Here is a 24323-nt window from a genome sequence, read left to right on the forward strand (position 1 = left end):
CATGATATTGTGAGGAAGAGTGTAAAGCACGAAGGGTGATGACGTGCATGATATTGTGAGGAAGAGTGCAAAGCACGAAAGATGATGTCGTGCCATGATTATGAGAGTTAATGCACGAAGGGTGATGTCGTGCCATATTCTGTGAGTGATAAAGCACGAAGGGTGATGTCATGCACATTTACATTATATTATGCATATGGTGAGGAAAAATTGATAAAGCACGAAGGGTTATGCCCTGCACATTTACATTTATATTATGCATATGGTGAGGAAAGAGTGACAAAGCACGAAGGGTGATGCCGTGCACATTTACATTATATTGATGCATATGGTGAGAAAAGAGTGATAAAGCACGAAGGGTGATGTCGTGCACATATACATTATATTGATGCATATGGTGAAGAAAAGTGATAAAGCACGAAGGGTGATGCTGTGCACATTTTTATTATTGATTGCATGGTGGGGATTGAGAATAAAAGCACGAAGGGTGATGCCGTGCACTTTCTGTTTGCTATGTTTACTTGTTGTTACCAATTCAAGTGTTTTTAACTTTTCATATTCCTTTACCATTGTGATCCTTTGTGAAGGAACCCCATCGTTTTTCAATACTTCAAATTTCAATAATTGCTTCATCTTCAATTCATTTAATTACTCAATTAAGTTTCCTTAAACCGTCTGAGGTTGTATGTTACTTAAAAATGGAATTTCTACTAAGTTAATTTATTAAATTCCTTGTTAAAGGTAATATTTCATTTGATGTTGTACTTTAATTATCAAATGGTACTTTCTTTATTTAAATAATTTCTGAAAATAACTTCATCTTTTCTTGCTGAGTTCCTAATTGGTTTAGAAGTTGTACTCCATTTATGTTAAGTAAATGAGGCTCCTTGAACATTTTTATTTGTATTGGTTTATGGAACCTATGAACTGAGTAACGTGAGAATATTGTTGTGCAATGTGAGACAGAAATATGCGGGCACAAAATGCCGGAGAAAATATTATGGTTTTATTTAATGGCACTTGAGTTGTCCGTGCGGTTGTGACAGAAATATGGGCACGAGGTGCCATGAAAATATGAAAGTGGGCTGAGACCTATATTATTTATGATTATGAAATGAGGCGTCACAAGGCGACCTTTACTCGAAAGAATTATATTCGAAAGATGCTTATTTGAAAGATATTTATTTGAAGGAAATATATTCGAAATATATTTATTGAAAAGCATTATATCTTAGAGATTATTACTTGAAGGATTTATAGGTGAAAGATTTATATTTGAAGGACTTGATTAATTGATTGCACTTGTATTTATTATTTGTTGAGAAATATTTATGGTGTTCTTGTTACTTGCTATTTATATCACTGGTTGATCATTGTTGCCATCATTGTTATCTGTTTTCTATTATTTTTGTACGCTATATTGCACAGGTTGTTAGACTAATAAGTATCTTGACTGTACCTCGTCACTACTCCACCGAGGTTAGTCTTGATACTTACTGGGCACCGCCGTGGTGTGCTCATACTACTCTTATATACATTTTTTTGTACAGATCCAGGTAATTGATCGTTAGTGGTTGTACGGATCATTGCGGTGGAGACTCAAGGTAAACCTGTTGCAGCATTCGCAGGCCTTAGAGTCACCTTCAATTGTACTTATTTTCATATGTGTTCCTTTTGTTTCGGAATAGTGATGTATTTATTTTGTATAACTACTCTTAGAAAAGCTTATGATTTGTATCACAGGTTTTGGGAATTGTAATTTGTTCAGGATAATTTAATTTAAAGTTAGCAAAAATCCATATAATTACAGTAAATGTTAGGCTTACCTAGTTTAGAGACTAGGTGTCATCACGACTTCTTTGGAGGGATTTTTGGGTCATGACATTTCATATGAGTCAGCTTTCCCTCAACCATATCGGCACGTTTTCCCAGGTTCGATACTATCCCTCGGGCATCTTTAGGTTTGTAATCCACTCACAAATTTGTCGTCTTTGTTCCAAAGTGAATGTGTAGCTGGCCTTGGGCTTGGACACTTTACCATTGTTCCCAGACTTCAAATGTAATTCAGGTCGCCTGTAATATTCTTGTAAGTCTAGTCTAGCCTTTGGGTTATCTTTTGTCTTATTTTTATCATCCATCACTATATTGAACAAATTGTCAAAATAGTTCTTCTCAATATGCATGACATCAAGATTGTGTCGGAGAAGATTATCCTTCCAATATGGCAACTCCCAAAATATGCCATGTTTTGTCCAGTTATGAGTAATACCATATCCAGGAAATCTAGAAGGTGGGGCCTCGGTAACTTTAGTGAAGTTCTGAACCCTCTCCCAAATTTCCTCACCGGAATAAATTGGAGGTGGCAAATCATGTTCAACTGTATTCTTTTTGAATGCGTTCTTCATCCTTCTGAACTCATGATCAATTGGCAAGAACTGACAATGACAATCAAACCATGACTGTTTTCAGCCATGTCTTAAAGTGAACGCTTTATGATTTTCCATGCAGTAAGGACATGCTAACTTTTCAGTAGTCATCCACCCAGACAACATTCCATACGCAGAAAAATCATTAGTGGTCCACATTAAGTTAACACGCAAGTTAAAATTTTTCTTAGTTGATATATCATATATCTCTACTCCATCATACCACAATTGTTTAAGCTCATCAATCAGAGGTTGCAAATATACATCAATCAAACTCTTTAGATTGCGGGGACCGGGAATAACACAATTTAAGAAAATATATGGACTAGTCATACACATTTCAGGCGGAAGTTTATACGGTGTAATAAAGAACAACCAACATGAATATGGTATTGCAGAAACAGAAAATGGCGTGAAACCATCAGCACACAAACACAACCGAACATTCCTCGGTTCACTAGCATAATCTGGATACGTCCTATCAAAATGCTTTCAATCTTCCCCATATTAAGGTTGACACATAACACTAGGCGGCCTTCTGTTTTCATAGTTCCATCTCATATGAGGAACGGAACTTAACGATGCGTACAATCTCTTTAATCTAGGAATCAGAGGTAAATAATGCATTGACTTCACAACAACCTTCTTCCCGCTGGAAAGCCGTTTAAAATGAGATTTTTCACAAAATTTACAACTTTCTAAATCTACATCACCCTTATAATACAACATGTAACCATCTTCACAACAATCGATTCTCATAGATGAGATTCCTAACTTAGAAACCAATCTTTTAGCCTTATAGAAATCTTCAGGTATGTTGAAAGCTGGGTCAACTAGTTCACTCATAAGGCCAATGAAAGAATCCCTTCTTGCTTGAGAAATATTGGTATCTGAGTTTATACTTAATAATCTAAACGCAACAGACAACTGAGAGTGCATGCTCCCTTGTCTTAGTGGACGACTGGCGGTCTCTAACTGTTCATAAAAATATTTTGCCTCTTCATTAGGAGGTTGTTCAACACTTTCATGGGTTTGAAAATCGAAGTGCATCCCTAAAGCATCCGCAACCATTTCATGGTATCTAGGATGTTGAACGCTATTCTCCACCGACCTACTACTTTCACCAACAACTACGTTATGAAATACAACATCAGTACCATCAATCTCTCCATGATTAGTCCACACAAAATGATTGTCCATAAACCTCTTTCTATAAAGATGAGTCGTAACATCCTCCGAACAAAAAAAAATGCAAACACTTGCACTTCGTAAAAGGACACTTAATCATCCCTCCAATTCAAGACAGTTCAAGTGACATTGCATGCCTAATAAATTCCTTAACCCCTTCTATAAATTCCTCCCTAAAAAACCGATGATAGGATAATTCCTATTATACATCCAACTACGATATTCCATCTACATAGAAGACAAATAAATTATATTAATCATAGTTCAAATTAATTTATAGAATTAAGGTACATCATAAATTATAATTTGTTATCACACTCATTAATCTATCATAATTAGTTAAGCCTAATTTTCTAAAAGCAATAAACACTAATAGAACAATATAATCCCCTAAATAAGTTACAATGTACTTATATTCTTTGATAGTGTAAACATTATAGCATCCATTTTTTTAAGAACTAGTTTATATAATTCATAATTTATACCTTAAATTACAAAATTATAGAATTAAGTTGCAGTGTACTAGTTTATACAATTCATAATTTATACCTTAAGTTACAAACCTAATGTAGTTAAAACCAAAAATCCAAAAAAATTATAATTTTAGGTAGTTCAATTCTAAATTTAAATCTAATGTAGCTCAAAAATCCTATTTAGTCACACAAATCCTAAATATACAAAAATCCTAAATAATTACATAAAATTATACTCCGAAAATTAATAATTAAAAATCTAATAATTAAGGTAGAATACTAACATTGAACAACTATATATATATATGCTAAGTGTATAGTATAAAAGCTATATAAAATGTATATCACCAAAGGATGTGGTGCAGTAGATGAGACTGCTCTTCCCTTAACCAGAGGTCTCGAGTTCGAGTCCTGGGTATGGAAAAATCATTGGTAGGGAGCGCTTCCCCCCGAATGGGGCGCTACGCGGCGCGAATCTGAATATGATCAGGCTCCAATGCGGGTGCCGGACACCGAGTGGAAAATCACAAAAAAAAATGTACATATAATATAATTACTGTAGGAAACAAAAATTGAATTTCATTATAACTAGAATCATGATAATTAATAGTCTTACTCAATTATCCAATACTCCTTATTATAGTCATCTTATCTTTATTAAGGTGTAATTTTTTTTAAAGGTTTAATTTGTGGTATGTAAACAAACTTTTGATTCTAGTGTGAGACTTTCATTGCAAAACATAGAGAATAAGTTGAATTCAAGAAAATTTGAACCAGCCCAAAAAAAGAGAGAATTTTTAGTTATAAGTATGCTTTGTTCATCGTAAGATAAGAATTATATAGGCGAAGTAATTGGAGTACACGCTTCTTTTTTAAAAATCAAATGCCACATGCTGGTGGAGTTAACTGGGCATATATTTTAAAAAAGTTAAAATTATAGATATTTGTGCATTGTAAATCATCTCATTAAGGGTAAAATAATAAGCTTATAATTAAATATTTTTAAATGCAAAATATGTCGTTTTTTTCTTTTTTTTGTAACGAACTAAAAAATATACAATATAAAATGGATCAGAGCAAGTATATTATTCTAAAACTATGAATGTGAAAAAGAAATTTAGATACAATCCAATTTTCATATTTACGTACTCAATATTACATACTCAAAATCTAGAAATAAGAACACTCTAACACAAGTATCCAAATTAAAATATTTACAATATTTAACTCAAAATATACATGCTTATTGACTTAAATAAATATTTTTGGAAAATGTATATCACCAAAGGATGTGGTGCAATAGATGAGACTGCTCTTCCTTAACCAGAGGTCTCGAGTTCGAGTCCTGGGTATGGAAAAATCTTTGGAAGGGAGCGCTTCCCCCCGAATGGGGTGCTATGCGGCGCGAATCCGGATATGGTCGGGCTCCAATACGGGTGCCGGACACCGAGTGGGAAATCACCAAAAAAAATGTACATATAATATAGTGTGTGTATGTATATATATATATCAAATAAGTATTAACTATTATTTATTTAAAAGATATTTATTATTTACACACACACACACAAAAATATTATTAATTTTAATTTTAATTATTTTAAAATCGTGTTTTCGACCGAACTCGGTCGTAAATATTTAATTATAAGCTATATTACATTTTTGTCTTGGACGGGAAATATTAATTTTAAACTTTCCGAACGTTTAGTCGGAAATTTGGAAAAAGTTTAATAAAAAATTATTTTTGTGCATTATATACAAGTTTGACCATGTGTGGGTCAAATATGTATCAATTTCTGACCGAAATCGGTCGGAATTTTTATTTTTTTGTTGCGGGATCATTAATTCCATTATCAAAAAATTTTTTGTTGACTTTTGCTACCAAATATAAATTTCCGACCGATTTCCGTAGGCTTTTTTTCCCGACTGATTTCACTCGGTAAGACTTGGACGAAAAATGACTGTTTTCTAGTAGTGTATTATCCTTTAGGTTAGCAGCATACAATCTTTATCTATATTTGTAAACTAAATCAATAGCAAGCATTAGGGGCTGTTGTGTTAGATTATCAAAGAACCGCTTTTAGTACCGTAAATAAGTTTGTATAGAGCCACAAAATCAAGTTTGTACTACTCTTTAGTATTTAATGATAAGAAATATAGGTTGGTTATGATAATATTTGTGAGCACCTAATTTTCGACTGAACCTAAGTTTTTACACTATTTTAACATTAAATATTCTTTTTAGGTTTAATCTTTATATTTTAGCTTTTATTTTATTTCTTCGTAGATTTTATTTGATAAATTGAAAAACCTCAAAACAGTCCTACTTCTAGATATTAGTTTTATTTTTCGATTACAAAAGAAGTAAATTTTAAAAAAAAATCATCTAGTCTAGTTTAGTTTCAAGTGAGAGGATTTAATAATAATTACATATTGAGTAATTAGTGTTTTGTCTTGCTCTTTTTAATTTAGGAGTAGTATTTATTTTGTCTATTTTTAAAAAGAAAAATACAAAAAGAAAGAACTAATCATAATTGGCCAGCTGTTTTTTCCCAAAAAACACCGCAAAACCAAACCTAAATTCCAGCAGGTTTTTTCATTAAAACCCAGCTCTAAACCAGCCCCCAAATACGATGAAACTCACAAGCTTCGATTGAGTTCGATGTGCGTTTCGTTAGCTCCTTTTCGAATTTGTCCCGGTTTTGATTGATACTTATCCAAATGTGAAGCTTTCTTGAGACTCTTGTTAAATTGAAAAGTGTCATCTTAAAAGTTAAAGGTCCATATCTAACCCCTTTTGTTTTTATTTAAGGAACTTGCATGTTTGTATGATTTTTTGTTAAGTTTTGATGGTGTGGTGACGTTATGATTCATGCTTAAAATTGTTGAGGTTCAATATTCTGTCTTAGTAAATGTTATGAGATCTGGCTGTTCAACTTAGCTTTATTTAGGCCATGTATTGTAGAGTAATTCAATCCAAGTCTTTGCCGCCTACAAGGTGTTTGAGTTTTTGCTCATTTGAGTTACGTCATTATTATGTTCAAATTCATTCTTTATTTTAGATTTTTTACCTTGTCCACTTTATCAAAATGTAATGCCTTTATTAGTACAAGTTATGAATTCAAACATGGTTACAGAGGATCTGCCTAGTAGACGATTTTGTGGCTATTATGAGTTAGATTATTGCTCAGCGTTTGAGAGTTTGAAGTATTCTTCAAATTGAAATTTGAGGTTGTGCATGTGGCAAAAGAGGAAAGAATAATAGGAGATAAATATTTTGCTTTGTTTGATTGGATTCATTGGGATTATTTAATGAACATGAATAGTTGAATCGTATGGAATTTTTCTTCAGAATGAAAGAGGATTTTCCTAGTGAGTTTTGATAAGTTTATGTTAATCTTCGAGGTTTGGATAGAGTAGAATACTAGATATAATCGTTAGATTGGTGTACTAGTTAGTTTTGATAATATGAATGGTATGTTGTAAACATCTCCAAATGTGAATAGCTTGTTAATACTCCAAATAGCTAAAATATTTTTGACTTCCCACAGCCCAATGTCCATAAACTTTTAGCCTTACAATAATCTCGAACTTAGAAAGAATAATCATAAACATCGCTAGCATGTTGTTAGGCGCGTATAATAATAAATCATCAAGTTATGAGTACGATTTTCGTGACATAACTGTGATACTTTATCCCAAATTCAAGTGCGCACTCGCGTGCCTTGATCCTTAACTTCAAATAAATAATAATGAATGTGTTGTAAATTATTGGTACGTTCGCGTGGCATGATTTGCAATACGTGCAAAGCAACAAGTGCACGACATCTTGACTTGTTCAAAATAAACTTCATGACTACTTAAAATACATGGTTAAAAGTTGTAATGCATAAAAGGCTCTAAGAATGTAATAATCCGGATAAAATAAGCCAAGTGTAAATTGTTAAGCGGTCGTGCTAAAACCACGGAACTCGGGAATGCCTTACACTTTCTCCCGGGTTAACAGAATTTCTTAGACTCAAGTTAGCATCCCAACTACAACACTTGTATGAGTCCAATTTATTTCTGTCATGTTAAGTAGGTATCTTCGTATGTTTTATTTATGTCCATATAAGTAATTAGCTGTCCGGTTTAGTTTCCGGTTCAAGTTTCAAAAGAACATCACTCCTTTCCTCTGTAACGCCGCCTGCTTCTGGCTTCTCTTTGAACGGCGAAATGTTGGGGGAAGGATGAGTGTAATGTTTAGAGGTAGAAGCATTTTGGTCCGTCTTTCACGGCGATCTACGCTCCTCCAGAAAAGAACACTTTGTGGCAACGACAAGCAAATCACCCTCGGCAACAATAACAACAGCAAGGTCAGTAGTAATAGTGCCGAGGAAGTTAACAACTCTGTTTCTTTAAGTCGTCACGATGCCTATAAACAGTTGGAGAACCTGGACTTTATGACTGCTGCCAAGATGCTTTTTACGGACCCGCCCAAGAAGACGAAATTCGGGTACTTTGCTTATTGATTTTGCTGTTGCATTTCTCATTGGCATTTTATCAAGCAGTTTGCTTCAGTTCTCTTCATTCCACTCGAATGCGTTTTAACCAAGCTTATGCTTTCATTTATGCTGTGGCATAATTCATCAGGTCAAAATGAAAGTTGTATAGATTTCAATGTGAACTATGTTGGAAAATTAGTTAAAACAGTATGATCTGGAAGCATGCTACAAGTGTCAAGTGGTATGTAAATGCTCATTGGACACTAGCTTTGAGATTCTGAATGCTGAATTTAACATGTCTTATCGGAAGTAGTAATGTTTTTTGAATTGCCTAGATATGAGGTATGTTGTAAAGTAAGATTGCATGGTTGGAGGGTTGTGATATGCTGCCACTGATTTTCACTAGTGAGTGATTCATTTTGACTCTAAGTAATTTCTGCACATTTCTGCTTTGCATAAGCTAAAATATATGAAGTAACATGGTCACTGAGGATTAAAACAGCCGAACCCAACTTGTTTGGGACTGGGACTTGTTGTTGTTGTATAAGCTAAAATATAAAGATGGCAGGCTCTTAAGTTGTTGCTAGTTTTTTTTTTATATAAATGTGGTTCTGAATACTCATATATTATTTTTGTTCAGTCCAAGCACTGCTAATCTACCTGCAGATTTTCTACCAAATTTGGACATGCATTTTCCATAGAGCAATTAGTATGCTGCGGTTTTAATCTCCTTGACAGCTAATAGATGTTTCCCGTTTTACCAGCTATATCTTAAAATTTAAATGTATTTTTTGTTTCCGCAGTTGCTAGTTTGTAGCGCATAACATATTTTGTTCAGGTATTATCACTTGAGATACAAGAACTTTGAATACCACATTCCTGCTATTTTATGTCCGGTTACACAATCTGGTCACATGCATAACTCATTTCACTTTTCTTATGCGCTTGAAATTAGAACATGCCTTCTATTCTTCAACCTTTCAGTTGCATCAACATGAAGTTTGTCATGGAATCTGTTGAACTCTGGATGTAAATATCTCTACTTATTGTTCTTATATGTTCTCTACCTCCTGTCGGGTTGTTATATTGAATTACAAGCGCACTTTTAACAAAATACCCTCCTTATTTTGTTGTTTGACATTTTTTCCCTCTTCTTTCATGATCAGGGTTGATTTTCATCTGGTACAATTCTTTTTTGCCTGCTTGCCTTCACTTGGTACCTCTATTCTCATGTTTATCAGATTTTAATTTGATGTTTGAAGTACTGTCTGAAATGCCATTTCCTGTACAGCTGTATATTTGGTGGCTCAGTATTCTCGCTATGAAATGAGAAGAATGGAAGCGGTAAACTTATCCTTCTTTTACTTCTTTATTTTTTTCCATCTAGAATGATACTTGCTAGTGGTAGATCTCCATTTATCAAGGTCACTTTTTGTTTACACTATGTGATTGTGGGATATCTTTTAAGATTCTTCATGGGATACTTGTGCCCACGGGTATAAGAGACTGCAAACTTCTCTAAATGGCTGATGAGGCATGTTTGGAAGAGTGAGTTTTTAGATGAAATGCATTTAATCACTTTTTAACATGTAACTGAATAAGAGACCGATGCAAATTCTTCTCCCGGATAATTTGAAATATAACACCAAAATGGCAAACAACGTGAACAGTGCTTTCAGATCCAAAACTGTGAGCATTGGCAATGCCTGTAGTGTAAAATGTGTTCTTTACTCACTTTTATGCTATCCAAAGTTATACTTATGCCCCCTTTTTTGTTTTTTTCCTTGATGGCATGAGATTGCTTTTCCTTTAAGAATTTATTTAATTTTAAAATACATTTAGTAGGAAAAGAGATATTTAGTCGATTTTAATCTAGTTACAGAACTTCTTTAAATATTTTTAGGAGTTCATTGATATTTGTCCCAGAAGAAGTAAAAGGGTCTGAACCAATTTTTCCAAAGCAAACTAAACAGCTCAAGCACTTACATTTTTTCTGAAAAAACAAAACCAGAATCTCTCAATACTAATTCAAAAACCAAACTGTTTTCTTATTTTTATTTTAAATTATTTTTATATAATCTTGGACTGAGATACGCTTAAATGGGGCGACGGACAGTGAGGATTCATATAGTGGATCCTGACTTGCCTGGCATTGAGGTGTTGGAGTAGTTTTAGTGTAGTAGTTGTTGTTGCCCTGGATATGGATAAATATTTTTTTGTTGCTACTGAGAATGGCAGATGAGATAGTGAGTTGGAAGATTAATATAGTCGGAAGGGAAATGAGTACTTTATGGGAAATACACCATTGTGTAAATTTTGGACATTTGGAATTGGAGGAATAAAAGAATGTTTTGTCACATAGAACGGGATTTGGGCAGTCTGAAGAGATTCTATTTCCCCTAATACTTTTAATATGAAGAGAAAATAGTATTTTGCATTGAAAGTTGGGCAAGAATGGTAGAAGAACGAGAATACTACATACACCATTATTGGTTGTAAATCTGATGAAGTCCTTTGATTAAAAAGAAAATAATGGAAAAGTAGTGCCTTTTAGTATAAACATAAGACTGTTTCTTGCAATTTTATAGTAGCGTTGGGACTGCTGTCATCAGAAACAGCCTCTCTACCTTCAAGGTAGGGGTAGGTCTGCGTAGGCACTACCTTCCCCAAACTCCACTTGTGGGATTATACGGGGTTTTTTGTTGTTGGGATTGCTGTCATCAATTTGTGAAAGCTAAAAGAAAGGGACAGAGATCTTCCGAAAGAGGTGAAAGAAAAGGCGGTAGTCTCATAAGATGGTGAAGAGCATAAATTCTCCTTACTACCTAGGACTGTGTAATGCAGAAATGCAGAAGAAGGTTTAAATGGTGTTCCTTTGCAAGTTAAATCAGTTTTAACTTCCCAGGAATTGGGGAAGTTGCATCCACATCTCTAGATATATACTCGTTTCAGCATAGTTCTTGCTGTGGTAAGTTATACTGTGCTGCTAGGTTTTTTGGAAGTTGAAGATTTACTTTGAGATGTGAAATGGATTGTTTTAGGAAACATTTGTGTTCTGTATGGGATTATTACATCAACTATGGATCTCATCTAAAATTTTACCATTTGAATAAAGTAATTAATAAATTGTCTAAAGAATAGATAATTAAACTAAAAGGCAGTCTTTTCAAATTTTCTTGACTCTCTCCAAAGTATCATATTTTATGAAGCTACTGAATATACTTTCTTTTGTCTAGTGAAATTCTGTCTATTATGCTATCTAAAAAACATGTTATAATGACTGTGTCATCTTAATTTTTTCCTCTAGGTGTACATCTTTTTTTTTTTGAAATTAAATTCGTTAATCGGAAAAGGTAGGAGCACTCTTCTGATAACATTACCTATGTGCCTCACTTGAAAGATCAAGCTTCTTTGCTTACGCATACTTCAATTGCTTTTTGCTAGTATTAGTTCTTAGTTGTCTATCTTGTTCAAAAAACTATCAGGAAGCCGAATTGAAAAAGAAAGCTGAAGAAGAAGCAAAAGCAAAAGAGCTGGAATTGATGGCTGAGGAGGAAAAACAAGCGACTGATCCACAGCTTTCTGAGGTGAAAGCAAGACTAGATAAGCTGGAGGAGACCATAAAAGAAATTGTGGTCGATTCCAAGAAACAATCAAGTGATGTTGCCGAAAGATCAGTCAGCAATGCTGTCAAGAAAGGACCTGGAACAACCGAGCCAGGAACTCCTGATGCTAAGGAAAAGACAACTCCCTCTAGTGATGGAAAAACTCAACCAAGAACATCTTTGCCTGATCAAAAGCAAATAAAAAATGAAGGTTCCTCCCCTGACGCGAAGAAATGAATTCCTTAGCATATATTATTTCGCATAGTCAAGCTTTTTGAAGAGTTCGAAGTGCATAGCTTTGCAGAACAGGGAAAAGCCACTGCTTTAAAGTGCTGTTGCTTCATTTTTCTCAAATCAATGTGAATTAGAAGACATTTGGAAGATGTAACATTTGCTAAGGATTATTGCTGCCATTTTAATGGAGGTTTTCATTAGCAGAAAAGCTTAGTTTTGGAGCATCAGACATTTGACAATATCATTGTTTTTTTAAGAATCTGGGTACACGGGAATGTATAATTACTACTATTTAGAAATAACAGTTAGATGAGACGAACACCAGGACGAACACTGGTAAAATGAAAATTACAAATATTTGTCATGGGCATTTCTGTATTTTACTCTTCGATTCAGCCCTTTCATTCTCTTCAATTTCCTGACACGTAGTTGGTCTTTAAATTTTGGTGGGGACACCTTTCTTTCATTTCCATTGTTCCTACATCCTTTTGCTGTCATTTTTAAGCATTTCTAATTTTGCTCTTGATGTTCCTGCTTTCCTTCTTCTTCTTCTCTGGATTTTCCCTATTTTTTTATTTTTTTTGCTGTTCTTTTTTCCTTTTGGCTCTTGGAAAACTTCGAGCTCCAGTCCACGGTTCTTTCTCTATATGTATTTTGGCTGTTGCATGTAAGTAACTTTTTTTATTTTAATGACAATTTGAGATTTTAATGTAAGATTTGAAATTGGGTTTTACGAATTCAATTTGACCAAATAACTGAAAGGCACATAGGGTTTTCTGGAGTGCAAGAGAAAACAGGTAAAGGCTCCAAAGAACCTGCTTCATAGTGATATGTGGCGGCTCAGATTAAGAGGTAAGCGCATATCTTTCTCCGTTTGTCTTTCAGTGTCAGATCTATATGTTTTGCTGAGTTGCTTCTCTCTATTGTCAGTTTGTCGGAGTTAAAAAGGTAGATTGTGGGGGTGCATGTGTATCGTCTTTTATAATCGAGTTTCCCATAGGTATCGTACTCCAGGAAAGAACAGAAAAGCCAGGTTTGGCATCAAAGGGTTCAATAGAAGTTCCAAGAGTGGTAGTTTTCCTCGGGTAACTACTGAAGTGATCATTTGGTGGTGCCTCATCTTTCTAGGTAAGGGATGAACTTCTCAATTCAGGGTAAATTTTAAGAATTTTTATGTGATTACTTTGGTGATGACTGGTAATTAGATAACATATCTTTCTCCTTCTTTGTTTTACTTGAATAGAATGGGAGAAGTTTTTTTGTTCTACTGCTTTTCCCTTCTTCTTTCTTACCAGTAATCTGTTTCGCCTTGCGCTTCTTGAGTTGTATTTGCATTTTTTTCGTCGTTGCTTTCATGATTCTACTGTATTTGTCGCTCTCTTGAGGTTTCTTTTTTGTTCTTTCTTTATTGCTACCCTTTGTTACTCATGGGAGTTTGATGGTCATTTGTTAGTAGTCCCCTTCGTTTGGGGGTTCTTTTGTTGTTTAATCCTGTCAATGTCTTTTTAATATTTGTTCCTCATTTTCAAGGATGTCATTGTCTAGCAGAATTGGATGTCACACTGATAGTAATTTTTGGGTTGTTCTTGTGGAGGAAATTCGCCTTGTGAATCCTTAGAGCCAAGTAAGTATACTTGAAATGTAGTAACTAGGCTTAAAACTATACTCTTTTCCTTTTTTGTTTCCAGAGAACAACTTGCAGCAGATTTGTCATTCTCCATTTACGGATTTTCAGGATCGAATTCTTACTGTTGCTGAATATTGCTGTAAAAGAAATCCAGTTCTACTTATGATGAGTAATCCCTAAAGTATGCCAGCTGATCTTTTTCCAATGTTGCATAATTTTTGCATATTCTCTCATCTTTCATGGTTGGGACAAAGTTCATACACATACTTATCTTCTAATATCTTGTGATAACCAATGTGCTCAAATGCTTTTTATTTTGTGCTTTTAGTTTTACTATCATATTCCTACACAAATAACGCATATATGCACGAATGTGCAAATATTGTATAAATTGTTCATTCTTTTCCTTTAGGTACTGATTTTCCTGCTTTGCTTTGGTTAGTGATACATAAGACATCACTGTTTTTACTTCTGTCATGGAGACTTTAGGACTGCAAGTGTTTATGGAGTCAATGCAATATATGGTGTAAGTTAGTCAAATTTTTATTACATTGAGATGTATGTTCTATGTGTGGTTGAAACATTACATCATTTCTTACAATCCTTCCTCTTAATTTTTTACACTAATGAGTGTCTACTTGACCTTCTATAGGAGGAAGAGTTCAATTTTACATCTCTCTTGCTATTAGAATGTAATATGGGTATGCTGCAATTATGAAAACGGACCTAAGGGATAATAGTTCCTACACGATAGTGCTAATTTGGTGTCTCTTTGTGTTTATTCGTGAACAATTTTAGGATTTTCTCCTCATGGTATTATTTATATTAGAAATCAAAGTTTATTGTCTTGGAATTTTTCTCAATCATTTCCATGTGAATCGAGTCCTATCTCTATTTGACCATGCATGTCTAAATCTGATCTGAAATCGGACAGAAATAATTTGGTTGAGTATTAGAGTTTTGATTTTGAACAATTAGTGAAAGTGTGCAATGAAGTTCAGATAGGACTTCTGTTTGTAATGTGCTCTTTTATCTTTTGGTATTATAAGAATGTTTTTAACTTCTATGTACTACATTAGTTGCATATTGGACTATATGTATGTTGCCATGGGAATAGGTGATGTGCGACATGCCTCAATTTTGTGGTAGGTTCTCTTTCATTGTTCAGAAATATCTAGATTAGTACGTGCTGAGCAAAATCCAACAGTGTGCAATTAAATACAGTATCAAACTATAAATATTCGTGTGTGTCTCTATTTGTGAGGCAATTCATTTCTATTCTCACTTCTTCTGATATGCTTCAAAACAAAGGGAGAGCTAACAAATTTACTTGGTAAGTATGGATAATGTGAATGGAAATATGGTTTCATCTGGATTACTACTCTTAAGTCTTAATTGCCACTAGATTCGTATAAAATCTAGATTAGTTTTAACTTTTCTCCACCTATGAAGGAATGCACCACATTGGTACCGCACTCATCTATAGTACGAAACAGACATATTTTTGATAGTTTTGACAGGATCTAGGTCCCCAAACAGTGAGCATCAAGTGTTTGTTAAAATGCTTGTTTATATGTCTCAACTGGACAACGTGCACAAATGACTAAAGAATCTAAAATTGAAAGAATCATCCTGATAAGTTGTAAAATCCTTCAACTCTATTAACTTTCTGCTAACTCTGTCCTACTACATGGTTTTTTATTTTGCAGTAAATTGAAGGCCGCTGAGACTGTCTTTAAATGAAGAATAAGGGGAAAAAACTCAAATTGTAACTGCCCCTGATTCCAATAGGGTAACATGTCACTCCCCCTAATCTTAATCAAGAATGTGAAAATAAAGACACTTCCTTGATCCCCATAAAGATGCATCTTAATCAAATCAAATAGGCTAACGAATACACCATTTGACAGCAAGGAAATGACCAGTCATATATTTTAGAGATCTCTCTCTTTCTAGCTAATTTTAGCGGGCTTGAAATTTCTTGGTGTACAAGAGGGACGACAATATGTAAAATTGGGTTAGTTTAACAATTGCTAATTCTGTTTGCACTAAGTTAAGTTCAACGAATATTAATTTTTTTTAGATAAATCTTGCTTTCGTACCTATTAATTGTATTCAAGTTCATATATAGCTTTTAATTTTTTTACTCCTAAGTGAATCTATCCTAACTTCAGGTGCGGCAATAGTTGGGAAACCTGTGAGGAGTACTTTGAGACTAAATATATTAAATTATTAGCCTTTGTCTTCAAGACAACTATAAATTGAACTAAAACCATCGATATCTTGTGTCTATTTGCACAAAGCAGATAATTTGTGAATGTTAAGTTTAGCAGAAGCCCTATTTTTTGTTCTCCCATTTGGCCTTTGTCAGTGAGAGTGTGGAACTTAAAAGTAAACATATGATTGTAGAGTTACCATTCTTAGTTGATATTGTAGTTGAGATATCCTCTTATTAAATAACTCTTTTGTAGTTTCTTTGAGTTGTTTCTCCTTTTGTTCAGTATATATCAATCATTTCGGTGAGGCACATGGCATTTTGAAGGAAAATAATAGTGGAAGTTTTCCCATTTTCTATTCTTCTATACCTTGTCATTGTACATTCATCAAGAGTCCACATTGTAAAGTGCCGATGAAGTTTTTGCCTTTAGCATCTAGTGGAAGTGGACATTATTGATATATAAAACTCTGAAATATATAGAGCTAATATATGTTTTATCTATAGTATCGGATGAGCGTTGATAAGCTAGTATTTTCAGCAGACCTTATTGAATGTATGGAAGTCCACAACTGCTGTCAAAGTTTTGCTATCTTGTGTAGAAGAGGATGTTTCGAAGAGGAGAGAAGATATTATTTTAACATTAGAAGCTATGAAGAGTATCTATTGTTTTTATTGTAAAGCTTCAGTCTTCCAAGTGAAGTAGTTGAAACTTCAAAACTTTTTCAGCAGAGAGGAAAAAGCGTAAATAATTGTCCGAAATCTACAAGCATTCTCTTCTTTACCTTTAATATTAGAAAGATGCATATGCCACTAATGTAAGATTTAATGTTTAGCATGGTGAATGAGAATTTTTTAAGTCATTCATACTTTTACGCCCATAGTGTAAGATTTATTTAGTGTTTAGCATGGTGAAATAAGGAATTTTTAAGTCATTGGCGTTTGTTGTTGTTTCTCTTTTAATCAACTTAATGATTTTGTGATTGTCCGATTACCTAACTTCTACTGTATTGTGTGATTTTTAGTTCTTTTCTTTTGGTATATATTCCCTTGCTTGTAAACATTAGGTCCTATATTGTTTACCGCTTAAGAGCGTGGAAGAAGTCATGGTGAGAGGTCTAAAATAAAATTTTTGAATTGATGTGACTGTTTTTTTAAAACATATTTGCCTTTGTTCTTGATATACAGTGACTTTGCTAGATTTCATATTGTTGAAGTTATTTTAGAAGGTAATAGAATGTAGGGAAATTTTCGTTCCTATACCATATAGGAAACTATATTACCAAATATGTTCACAGTTTGCATATTACCCTTCATGCTAATAGTATTTCTACAAAATATAGACTATGCATTAAATAAAGAATCATTGTAGTTGTAGGCTTCTTTATTTAGGCGCGCTAAAATTGAGGGATTAAATATTCTTCCAGATCTTCCAAACGCAAATCACGCACATTAATCTTCTTTGTCAGTTTCGTTTCAAATTTAGCGTCTCTACATCAAACGCAATTATTCTTCTACAATTTAAAAACGAATTGATTATTCTTCTACAATTCACAAATCAAAAACGACTAAATCTTCTACATCAAACGCAATTATATCCAAATTTCAGTAATACAAAGCAAAGGAAAAAAGAGCAGCAATTCCACCATTGACAGCCATTAAAAAACTTTGAAGCTTTGAATTCAAATTTGGGTTTTCAAAAATTATTATTTGTTTGGATGGGTGTTATTGCAAATAATTGGGAATATGGTTTGGAGTTTATATCTCAATTTTGAGGGGTTTTGGTGAAAATTAGACTTGGTTTTGGCTGAATTTTAGATTGAAACTCGAAGAAGAAGAAGATATGACATACATTATATTGCAGAAATTGCAGAAAAATTATAGAAAAATTGTATTCTGTTGTTTATTTATTTTTCTTTTATTCATTTAACTATTGTATGAAAGTTGAACGACATTGTATAAAAATTATATTTAAGTGGTATTATATTGTAGTTGTATATAACTTAGTAGAAATAATGTACAAAAATTGTAGATAATTTGTAGATAAGTTGTATAATATATAATTAGTTGTATGAAAATTATTTTTAGTATGTATAAATCAGATACAAAATATACAAAAGACATATTGTATAAATTTGTATGTAAGTTTTATGTTATTGTAGTTGTATTTCACAGGGTGAAAATAATGTGTGAAAGTTGTAGAAAATTGTAGATAAGTTGTATTCCTCTATAACGGGAGATGTTGGCATACCAAGTAACTTTAGTGTTCCAGACGAACATGCATGAAAATAAAGATAAATTCTGTTATGAACAGTTTGTAGATATTTTGTAGATAATTTGTAGAAACATTGAAATTCTGTATTTTCATATTAATTTTTCAAATGATATGTAGTTTTGTTTTAGATTAAATGTAGAAAACAAGCCATTGCGAGCCTTATTTGACTCCTTCCTCACAAATTCACGTCTTTTTAAATACAATACAACCATACTTTCTTGAATTTAAAGGTATAGCAATATATATAACTTAAAAAACCTCTTCTCCTCTGCACAAGTTAGCTCCAAAACAGACGAAGTGGAATAACAAGCTCTCATCAAAACTTTTAACACAAAAACACAAAAGCTCAATAATAAAGAAACAACAGTCTACAAATTTTTTACAATTTATCTACAATTGCTGCAATATAATGTATGTCATGTCTTCTTCTTCTTCGAGTTTCAATCTGAAATTCAGCCAAAACCAAGTCTAATCTTCTCCAAAACCCCTCAAAATTGAGATATAAACTCCAAACCATATTCTCAATTATTTCCAACAACAACCAATCCAAATAAATAATGATTTTTGAAAACCCAAATTTGAATTCAAAACTTTAAAGCTTTTTAATGGTTGTCAATGGTGGAATTGCTGCTCTCTTTTCCTTCCCTCTTATATTACTGAAGGAACCGAAATCATAACCATCAAAAGTTATTGTTGTGTATGAACTTTGAAGATTTGACTTCAATTTTGACTGGTTGTAGAAGAAAAAACTTGATTTTGGACGTTAATGGTAGAGAGTTTCAATTATTTTTCTGGTTTTAGCAGAGAGAATAATGGTTTGAAATGTAAGTGTGTGGTGCGTGGGTGAGGGTGTGGGGTTGGGAGAGAGAAACGTGGGGGGGGGTGTGGAGATATGGAAGAATATACGGTACCATTAATTTAGGAGTGATATAAGGTACAATTAATGTACAGTTAAAACACCTTATGGTATAAAATTGGTAATTAGGTATACTAAATGTAATTATATCAAACCTTAAACATTGAAGGTAATATAGTTTTCTATATGACATAAAAATGTAAAAATTCCTAGAATGTAAGAGCCGTAAGAATACTCTATTCATGTTGGGCCCGTGCTTTTGCACGGGCTACACCTTACTAGTTTCTATAATAGAAGGCACTTAAGCCATTTTTCTGCTATTCGTCCAAATTCGAACCAGGCGTCGTTTAAATATATTACAGATATGAGATACCTGAAAAAATGAGTATTTACTGTTACAATTCTTTCAGTTAATCTACGGCGTCCTTTCTTTTACAGCACTACCCAAGTGTCTCTTTCTTTCTTTAATAAGGACTACCTTAAGTACCTCGAGTCTGACTGAATTCACTGTTTACTTTTCTTAGTCGGTTTATATATAAATTATACATTGATTATACACGATTGCACACATTATATATGGATTATACATATATTATACATTCACCGACTATTTTTAATTTCAATTGTTGGGTGGGTGGCTATTTAGGTTAATTCTTCTTATCCATCATCCATCTAATCATGTATGCAAGTATAAAATCCCAACTAGTACATAGTTGAGAATTAATGTAAAAATAGCACGATATAGCCAGTTTTCGGACTGGTCATTCAAAAATAGCCAGTGTTTGCCAAGTCATTGAAAAATAGCCACTATTTTGCTGCAACAGAGACCGGTCCAGCATAGTATACTGGAGTTCGGTGCACATGTGCATGAACTTCCAGCATATTATATTGGATTGGTATACTTTGCTGGTTCCAGTATAATATACTGGAGACTGGAGCACCGGTGCTCCAAACTTCAGTATATATTATACTGGAGACTGGAGCACCGGTGCTCCAAACTCCAGTATATTATACTGGACAACTATACTTGCTGGACTCCAGTATAATATACTGGAGTTCCAGTATACTTTGCTGGAACTTCAAACTCTAGTATAATATGCTGGAGTTCCAGTATACTTTGCTGTAACTCCAGTATATTATACTGAAGTATTTTCCGAATTCTGAACAATGTTTTCGTTCAGATTTATCTTTACATGAAAAGTGACTAAATTTCGATGACTTTTGAAAATGTGATTATTTTTTAAAGACCACTTGTAAATATGGCTATTTTTTAATTTCTCCCACATAAAAATGAGGAATGGTTGAAAACTGTTATAAACCCTCCTTAAGCCCTTGGCTTTCCTTTGGGAACTAGCCTATTCATTCCATCGGCAATGGCTCGGCGAATAGTCAGACCCTTAGGAGGAATGGCCAAAAGGCTTTTGCTTCAGCAGCAACCCCGGCCAGTCATCTTTAATTTGAGTAGAAGTTACATATCGGAGATGCGCAAGGAAGCATTTGAAGGGAACATTCTGAGACTCCTTCGCTATGAGATTCGCTACGAGCTTGAGCGTTCTCCTCCCTCTCAGGTACCCTCTTTCTCATTCCTTGTTAGTTTTGGTCCCTTCCTTGTCGGAATATGTGGGAATTGGTTGCACTAAAGTTGGATTCGAAACAAGAGAATTATTGCTGGGCAGGGAAGTGCTAAAATATTTTCCAATTCTAATTGATTTTTTCACTCTTCTGAACTGCTGAGGTAGTGTACAAAATTTGGTGAATAAATGGATTGCCAATTGAGAAATTGCCAGTGCTGCTGCTACTACTACTACGCCTCAATCTCGAGCTATACATACATTAGGCTCAGGAAGAAAAGCTAGTAAACAAAATACGAGATTATTTGCTTATTTGTTAAAGTGGTGGCTGCAAACTAAGGTAATATATGATGGTGGTCTAGCGTAATAGTTTATTTTGTTTATTTCAGGTAGTCCCCTTGAGCAGGCAATTGAACCTTTATCAATTTATTAGGTTTAGCTGAGTTGAATAGACATAGGAGTTTCATATGATACCTTCGTACCATGAAAAAGATGAACCTTGTCAAAGAACCATTGTCACCCCCCCCCCCCCCGGGTGGTCAAAGATGTTGAGGATTCCATGTTAAAAGCACTGATCTGTTCCACACCATAGATAGGATAAGCCGATTCTCGAACCAAAACGAGAAACTTTTGTTTACTTTTGAAAAAATCACAAGGACAAGAAGATCTTAGATATTGCTTGTTAGCTAAATCATCATATGATCTGAAGTATCCAAGACTTTTAAATATTGGGTCACCTAATAGATGAGACATACATGTGTTCATTTAGCACAATTTCCTGTAATATAACACAGTTAGTGCTTTACATGATCAGATCTGAATGTTACTGCACCCAGATTTCTATTACAATCTACATATGTTACTGAATATACTTTGTGGTAATTAAACCCTGAAAATGCTAGAACAGGAGTTTGCAGTGCTATAGAGATGTGTACTCTTGGCTGATACATGAGATGTGGACTAGCTTTAACCAAGGGCGGAGCTAAGTTTAATTGAGGGGATTCAATTGAATCCCTTTCGTCGGGAAACTATACTGTGCAAATGGAGTAACAAAACTTTTTATACATATATTAATTGTTGAATCTCCATGACATAAGGGAAACTTGTAGTATTGTGTCAAATTCCCTGGTGTTGCATTCTAATTTTTTTTGGATTTCCATTGAAATTTCTGGCTCCACGATTGTCTTTAACAATAGCTATCTAATAATTTTGTTTATTTATTTATGCTCTGTTGTATGGATGCAACTCGTGGTATACTTATTCGTGTTGCATAAGGTAACTTATGGATTGTATTATTTAATTATTTTGACTAGTTGTTTACTTATTTGGTCAGATATTGAATAGCGTGATTCAGCAATGTCTCTAGTGCTAATCTTTTGCAATTACCGAACTGCAGCCTATTGCAGAATTTAATTCATTTATCATTGATGAAAGACCTGGAGAGCAATGGATTAAATTAAACAAGAAATTTGGAGAGAATGAAGAAATTAAAGTTGAAGTAACCATGTTTGATGCATCTGTTCCTGTTAAAAAAGGTAATGATGCATCTGTTGCTGATGATGTGCAACTTCACATAACCATGATTGTGAACGTTTTCAAAGGAGAAGGCAATGATGTGCTGGAGTTCGTTTGCTCTGCATGGCCGAACAACATTGAGATTCGTAAAGTTTACGTGCGTGGGCAAAATGGCAGAGTGGATCAGCCTTATGCAGGCCCTCCTTTTAAGTATGTATCTAAGATTTAATTACCTAATCTCCATCTGGCTTGCCAAAAATTCTTATTTGAGTTTTCTGTTGAACCTGCTTATGTGGTTGGTAAGAACTTCAGGAGTCGGAAATGTGTGAAACTGAACATTTTGAAATTTCCTCAACTCTTTTACTGCCATTTTTGAATCATTCTTGCATTGTTTAATAATGAATAATTAAATTTGAGAGTTTGTGAGCAGTCATTATTTAGTTTTGATCGGTTTTGTTTTGGTGATCTTACTCCTAATTGTTCATCTATATTTCTCTTTCTTTTTCCTTTTCCTGTGCTACTGATGTACTCCAATTGCTAGCAATTGCAGTTTGCCTGATAGTTTGATTGGTTTTCTTTTTTTAACTTGTGATTTGCAGGGAATTGGATGATGAACTGCAGGATTCTCTTTATGATTTCCTAGAGACAAGGGGAATAAATGATGAATTTTGTGTATTCTTACATCAATACATGGCGAACAAAGATAAACTTGAATTTATCCGCTGGATGGAAAAAGCCAAATCATTCATGGAGAAGAAATAGGGAGAGGGGTTGCATTTCTCCTGCCAATGTTGCGTTGTTGAGTTACTTTACATTATGGAGCATGCTCTGGGTGTCATAACTTGAGAGATACTATAATTGGAATGAGAAAGAGACACTTTTGTTTTAGCTCAATTGGAAGTCAGGCCATGCTGATTTGTTTGTCTTCAAGGTTTCGTTCTACATCAACCAAAATCAGCATTTACTAACAAGAAAGGAAATAACATTACTAATTAGGTGATGTATTGTATGAATTTGAAAATTAAGACCACATTCTTCAATTTACAAGGTTTTCTCTACATGGTTAGCAAAGTGTAGGTAGGGGCTTTGCCATGAAGCCAATGTGTTTGGGGTTATAGGTTTCTCCTTTTACTTGACCTCTCTGCCACACCACTTTTACTTGTTAAGTTTTCAGACTGCTATATGTTGACCTTCTACTCAAGATACTACTGATGCATAGAGAGTATCCAGTACGTCATAATTTTTAGTAGCAAATTGGTAAGTGTGGCCTACTTCAGTAGAAAGGTTCCTCTTTTGACTTCGGGAGGTTTCGTTTTAACCATGTCCTCTTATGGCTGTTGTTTCTTCCTGTTTCAGAAAACACTATCCAGTTTCTGTATTGCTGGTAAAGGTAAATTATATTTGGCTAGACCATCTTATTTTCTTTTGTCCCTTTCTTTTTCTTGTCATTTTCTAGTATTCTTGATTTCATGGTATAGACTGTTTCGCATTTTATGCTGCAGTTACTGCACATCTTCAATCATATCTTTTTTGATGCAGCATACATGCTTCCTTCAGCTTTCCTCCATCCGTTTGTAACTTAGTATAACCAAGATACCTTTAGCTTTTAATGGTGGTAGATGTCAGCATTAGCTGTAGATGCATTGGATATATTATAGAGTTATCTAATATCTAGTCAAATTTTCTTTCCTTTTTTTAGTTGGGAAGGTTAGGCTTGATACATTACACTTATCTGCATTTGACATTTGATGCTGGTTTAAGTGGACTCTTGCACTCCTGTTTGTATGCATGCTTGTGAGATGATGTATTAGGTATTTGCTATTTCTCAGACTAACTCAACTCTCTTTGTTTGGA

The 24323-nt window shown here is 34.0% G+C and overlaps 2 protein-coding genes and 1 long non-coding RNA gene across 6 annotated transcripts; all 3 read left to right on the forward strand.

Moving 5' to 3' along the window:
- Window positions 1–6632: 6632 nt before the first annotated feature.
- Window positions 6633–12774, forward strand: LOC107814555 (uncharacterized). Of its 4 annotated transcripts, none has more exons than XM_016639993.2 (5): window positions 6654–8582; window positions 8720–8812; window positions 9738–9787; window positions 9863–9915; window positions 12057–12774. In XM_016639993.2, exons 2-5 carry the CDS (start codon window positions 8781–8783, stop codon window positions 12411–12413), a joined length of 492 nt encoding a protein of 163 aa, XP_016495479.1. In that variant the 5' UTR covers window positions 6654–8582; window positions 8720–8780; the 3' UTR covers window positions 12414–12774. The 4 variants fall into 4 exon arrangements, with proteins under 4 accessions (XP_075112716.1, XP_016495479.1, XP_016495477.1 ...); XM_016639991.2 differs by lacking the exon at window positions 8720–8812 and having other exon boundaries at window positions 6664–6866; window positions 8223–8582; XM_016639992.2 differs by lacking the exon at window positions 8720–8812 and having other exon boundaries at window positions 6664–6866; window positions 8383–8582.
- Window positions 12775–13271: 497 nt separating this feature from the next.
- Window positions 13272–17230, forward strand: LOC142182343 (uncharacterized). The gene is made up of 3 exons (XR_012711166.1): window positions 13272–13538; window positions 13941–14034; window positions 14146–17230. It is a non-coding gene; the product is annotated as an uncharacterized LOC142182343 (long non-coding RNA).
- Window positions 17231–20694: 3464 nt separating this feature from the next.
- LOC107814554 (uncharacterized protein At2g39795, mitochondrial-like) lies at window positions 20695–23527 on the forward strand. The gene is made up of 3 exons (XM_016639990.2): window positions 20695–20951; window positions 22351–22679; window positions 23069–23527. The coding sequence occupies exons 1-3, from the start codon at window positions 20757–20759 to the stop codon at window positions 23229–23231; spliced, it is 687 nt and encodes a 228-aa protein (XP_016495476.1). The 5' UTR covers window positions 20695–20756; the 3' UTR covers window positions 23232–23527.
- Window positions 23528–24323: the final 796 nt, after the last annotated feature.

The sequence above is a fragment of the Nicotiana tabacum genome, chromosome 6 (assembly GCF_000715075.1).
Source record: "Nicotiana tabacum cultivar K326 chromosome 6, ASM71507v2, whole genome shotgun sequence".
Classification (NCBI taxonomy): domain Eukaryota; kingdom Viridiplantae; phylum Streptophyta; class Magnoliopsida; order Solanales; family Solanaceae; genus Nicotiana; species Nicotiana tabacum.

Bases quoted from the DNA above. Each gene is read 5' to 3' on its own strand.
- LOC107814554 (XM_016639990.2), top strand. From the start codon at position 20,757: ATGGCTCGGCGAATAGTCAGACCCTTAGGAGGAATGGCCAAAAGGCTT. The intron at 20,952-22,350 runs GTACCCTCTTTC...ACCGAACTGCAG, and splicing joins AGCGTTCTCCTCCCTCTCAG to CCTATTGCAGAATTTAATTC. The intron at 22,680-23,068 runs GTATGTATCTAA...TGTGATTTGCAG, and splicing joins TATGCAGGCCCTCCTTTTAA to GGAATTGGATGATGAACTGC.
- LOC107814555 (XM_075256615.1), top strand. From the start codon at position 8,317: ATGAGTGTAATGTTTAGAGGTAGAAGCATTTTGGTCCGTCTTTCACGG. The intron at 8,583-9,737 runs GTACTTTGCTTA...TTTCATGATCAG, and splicing joins CCCAAGAAGACGAAATTCGG to GGTTGATTTTCATCTGGTAC. The intron at 9,916-12,056 runs GTAAACTTATCC...AAAAACTATCAG, and splicing joins AAATGAGAAGAATGGAAGCG to GAAGCCGAATTGAAAAAGAA.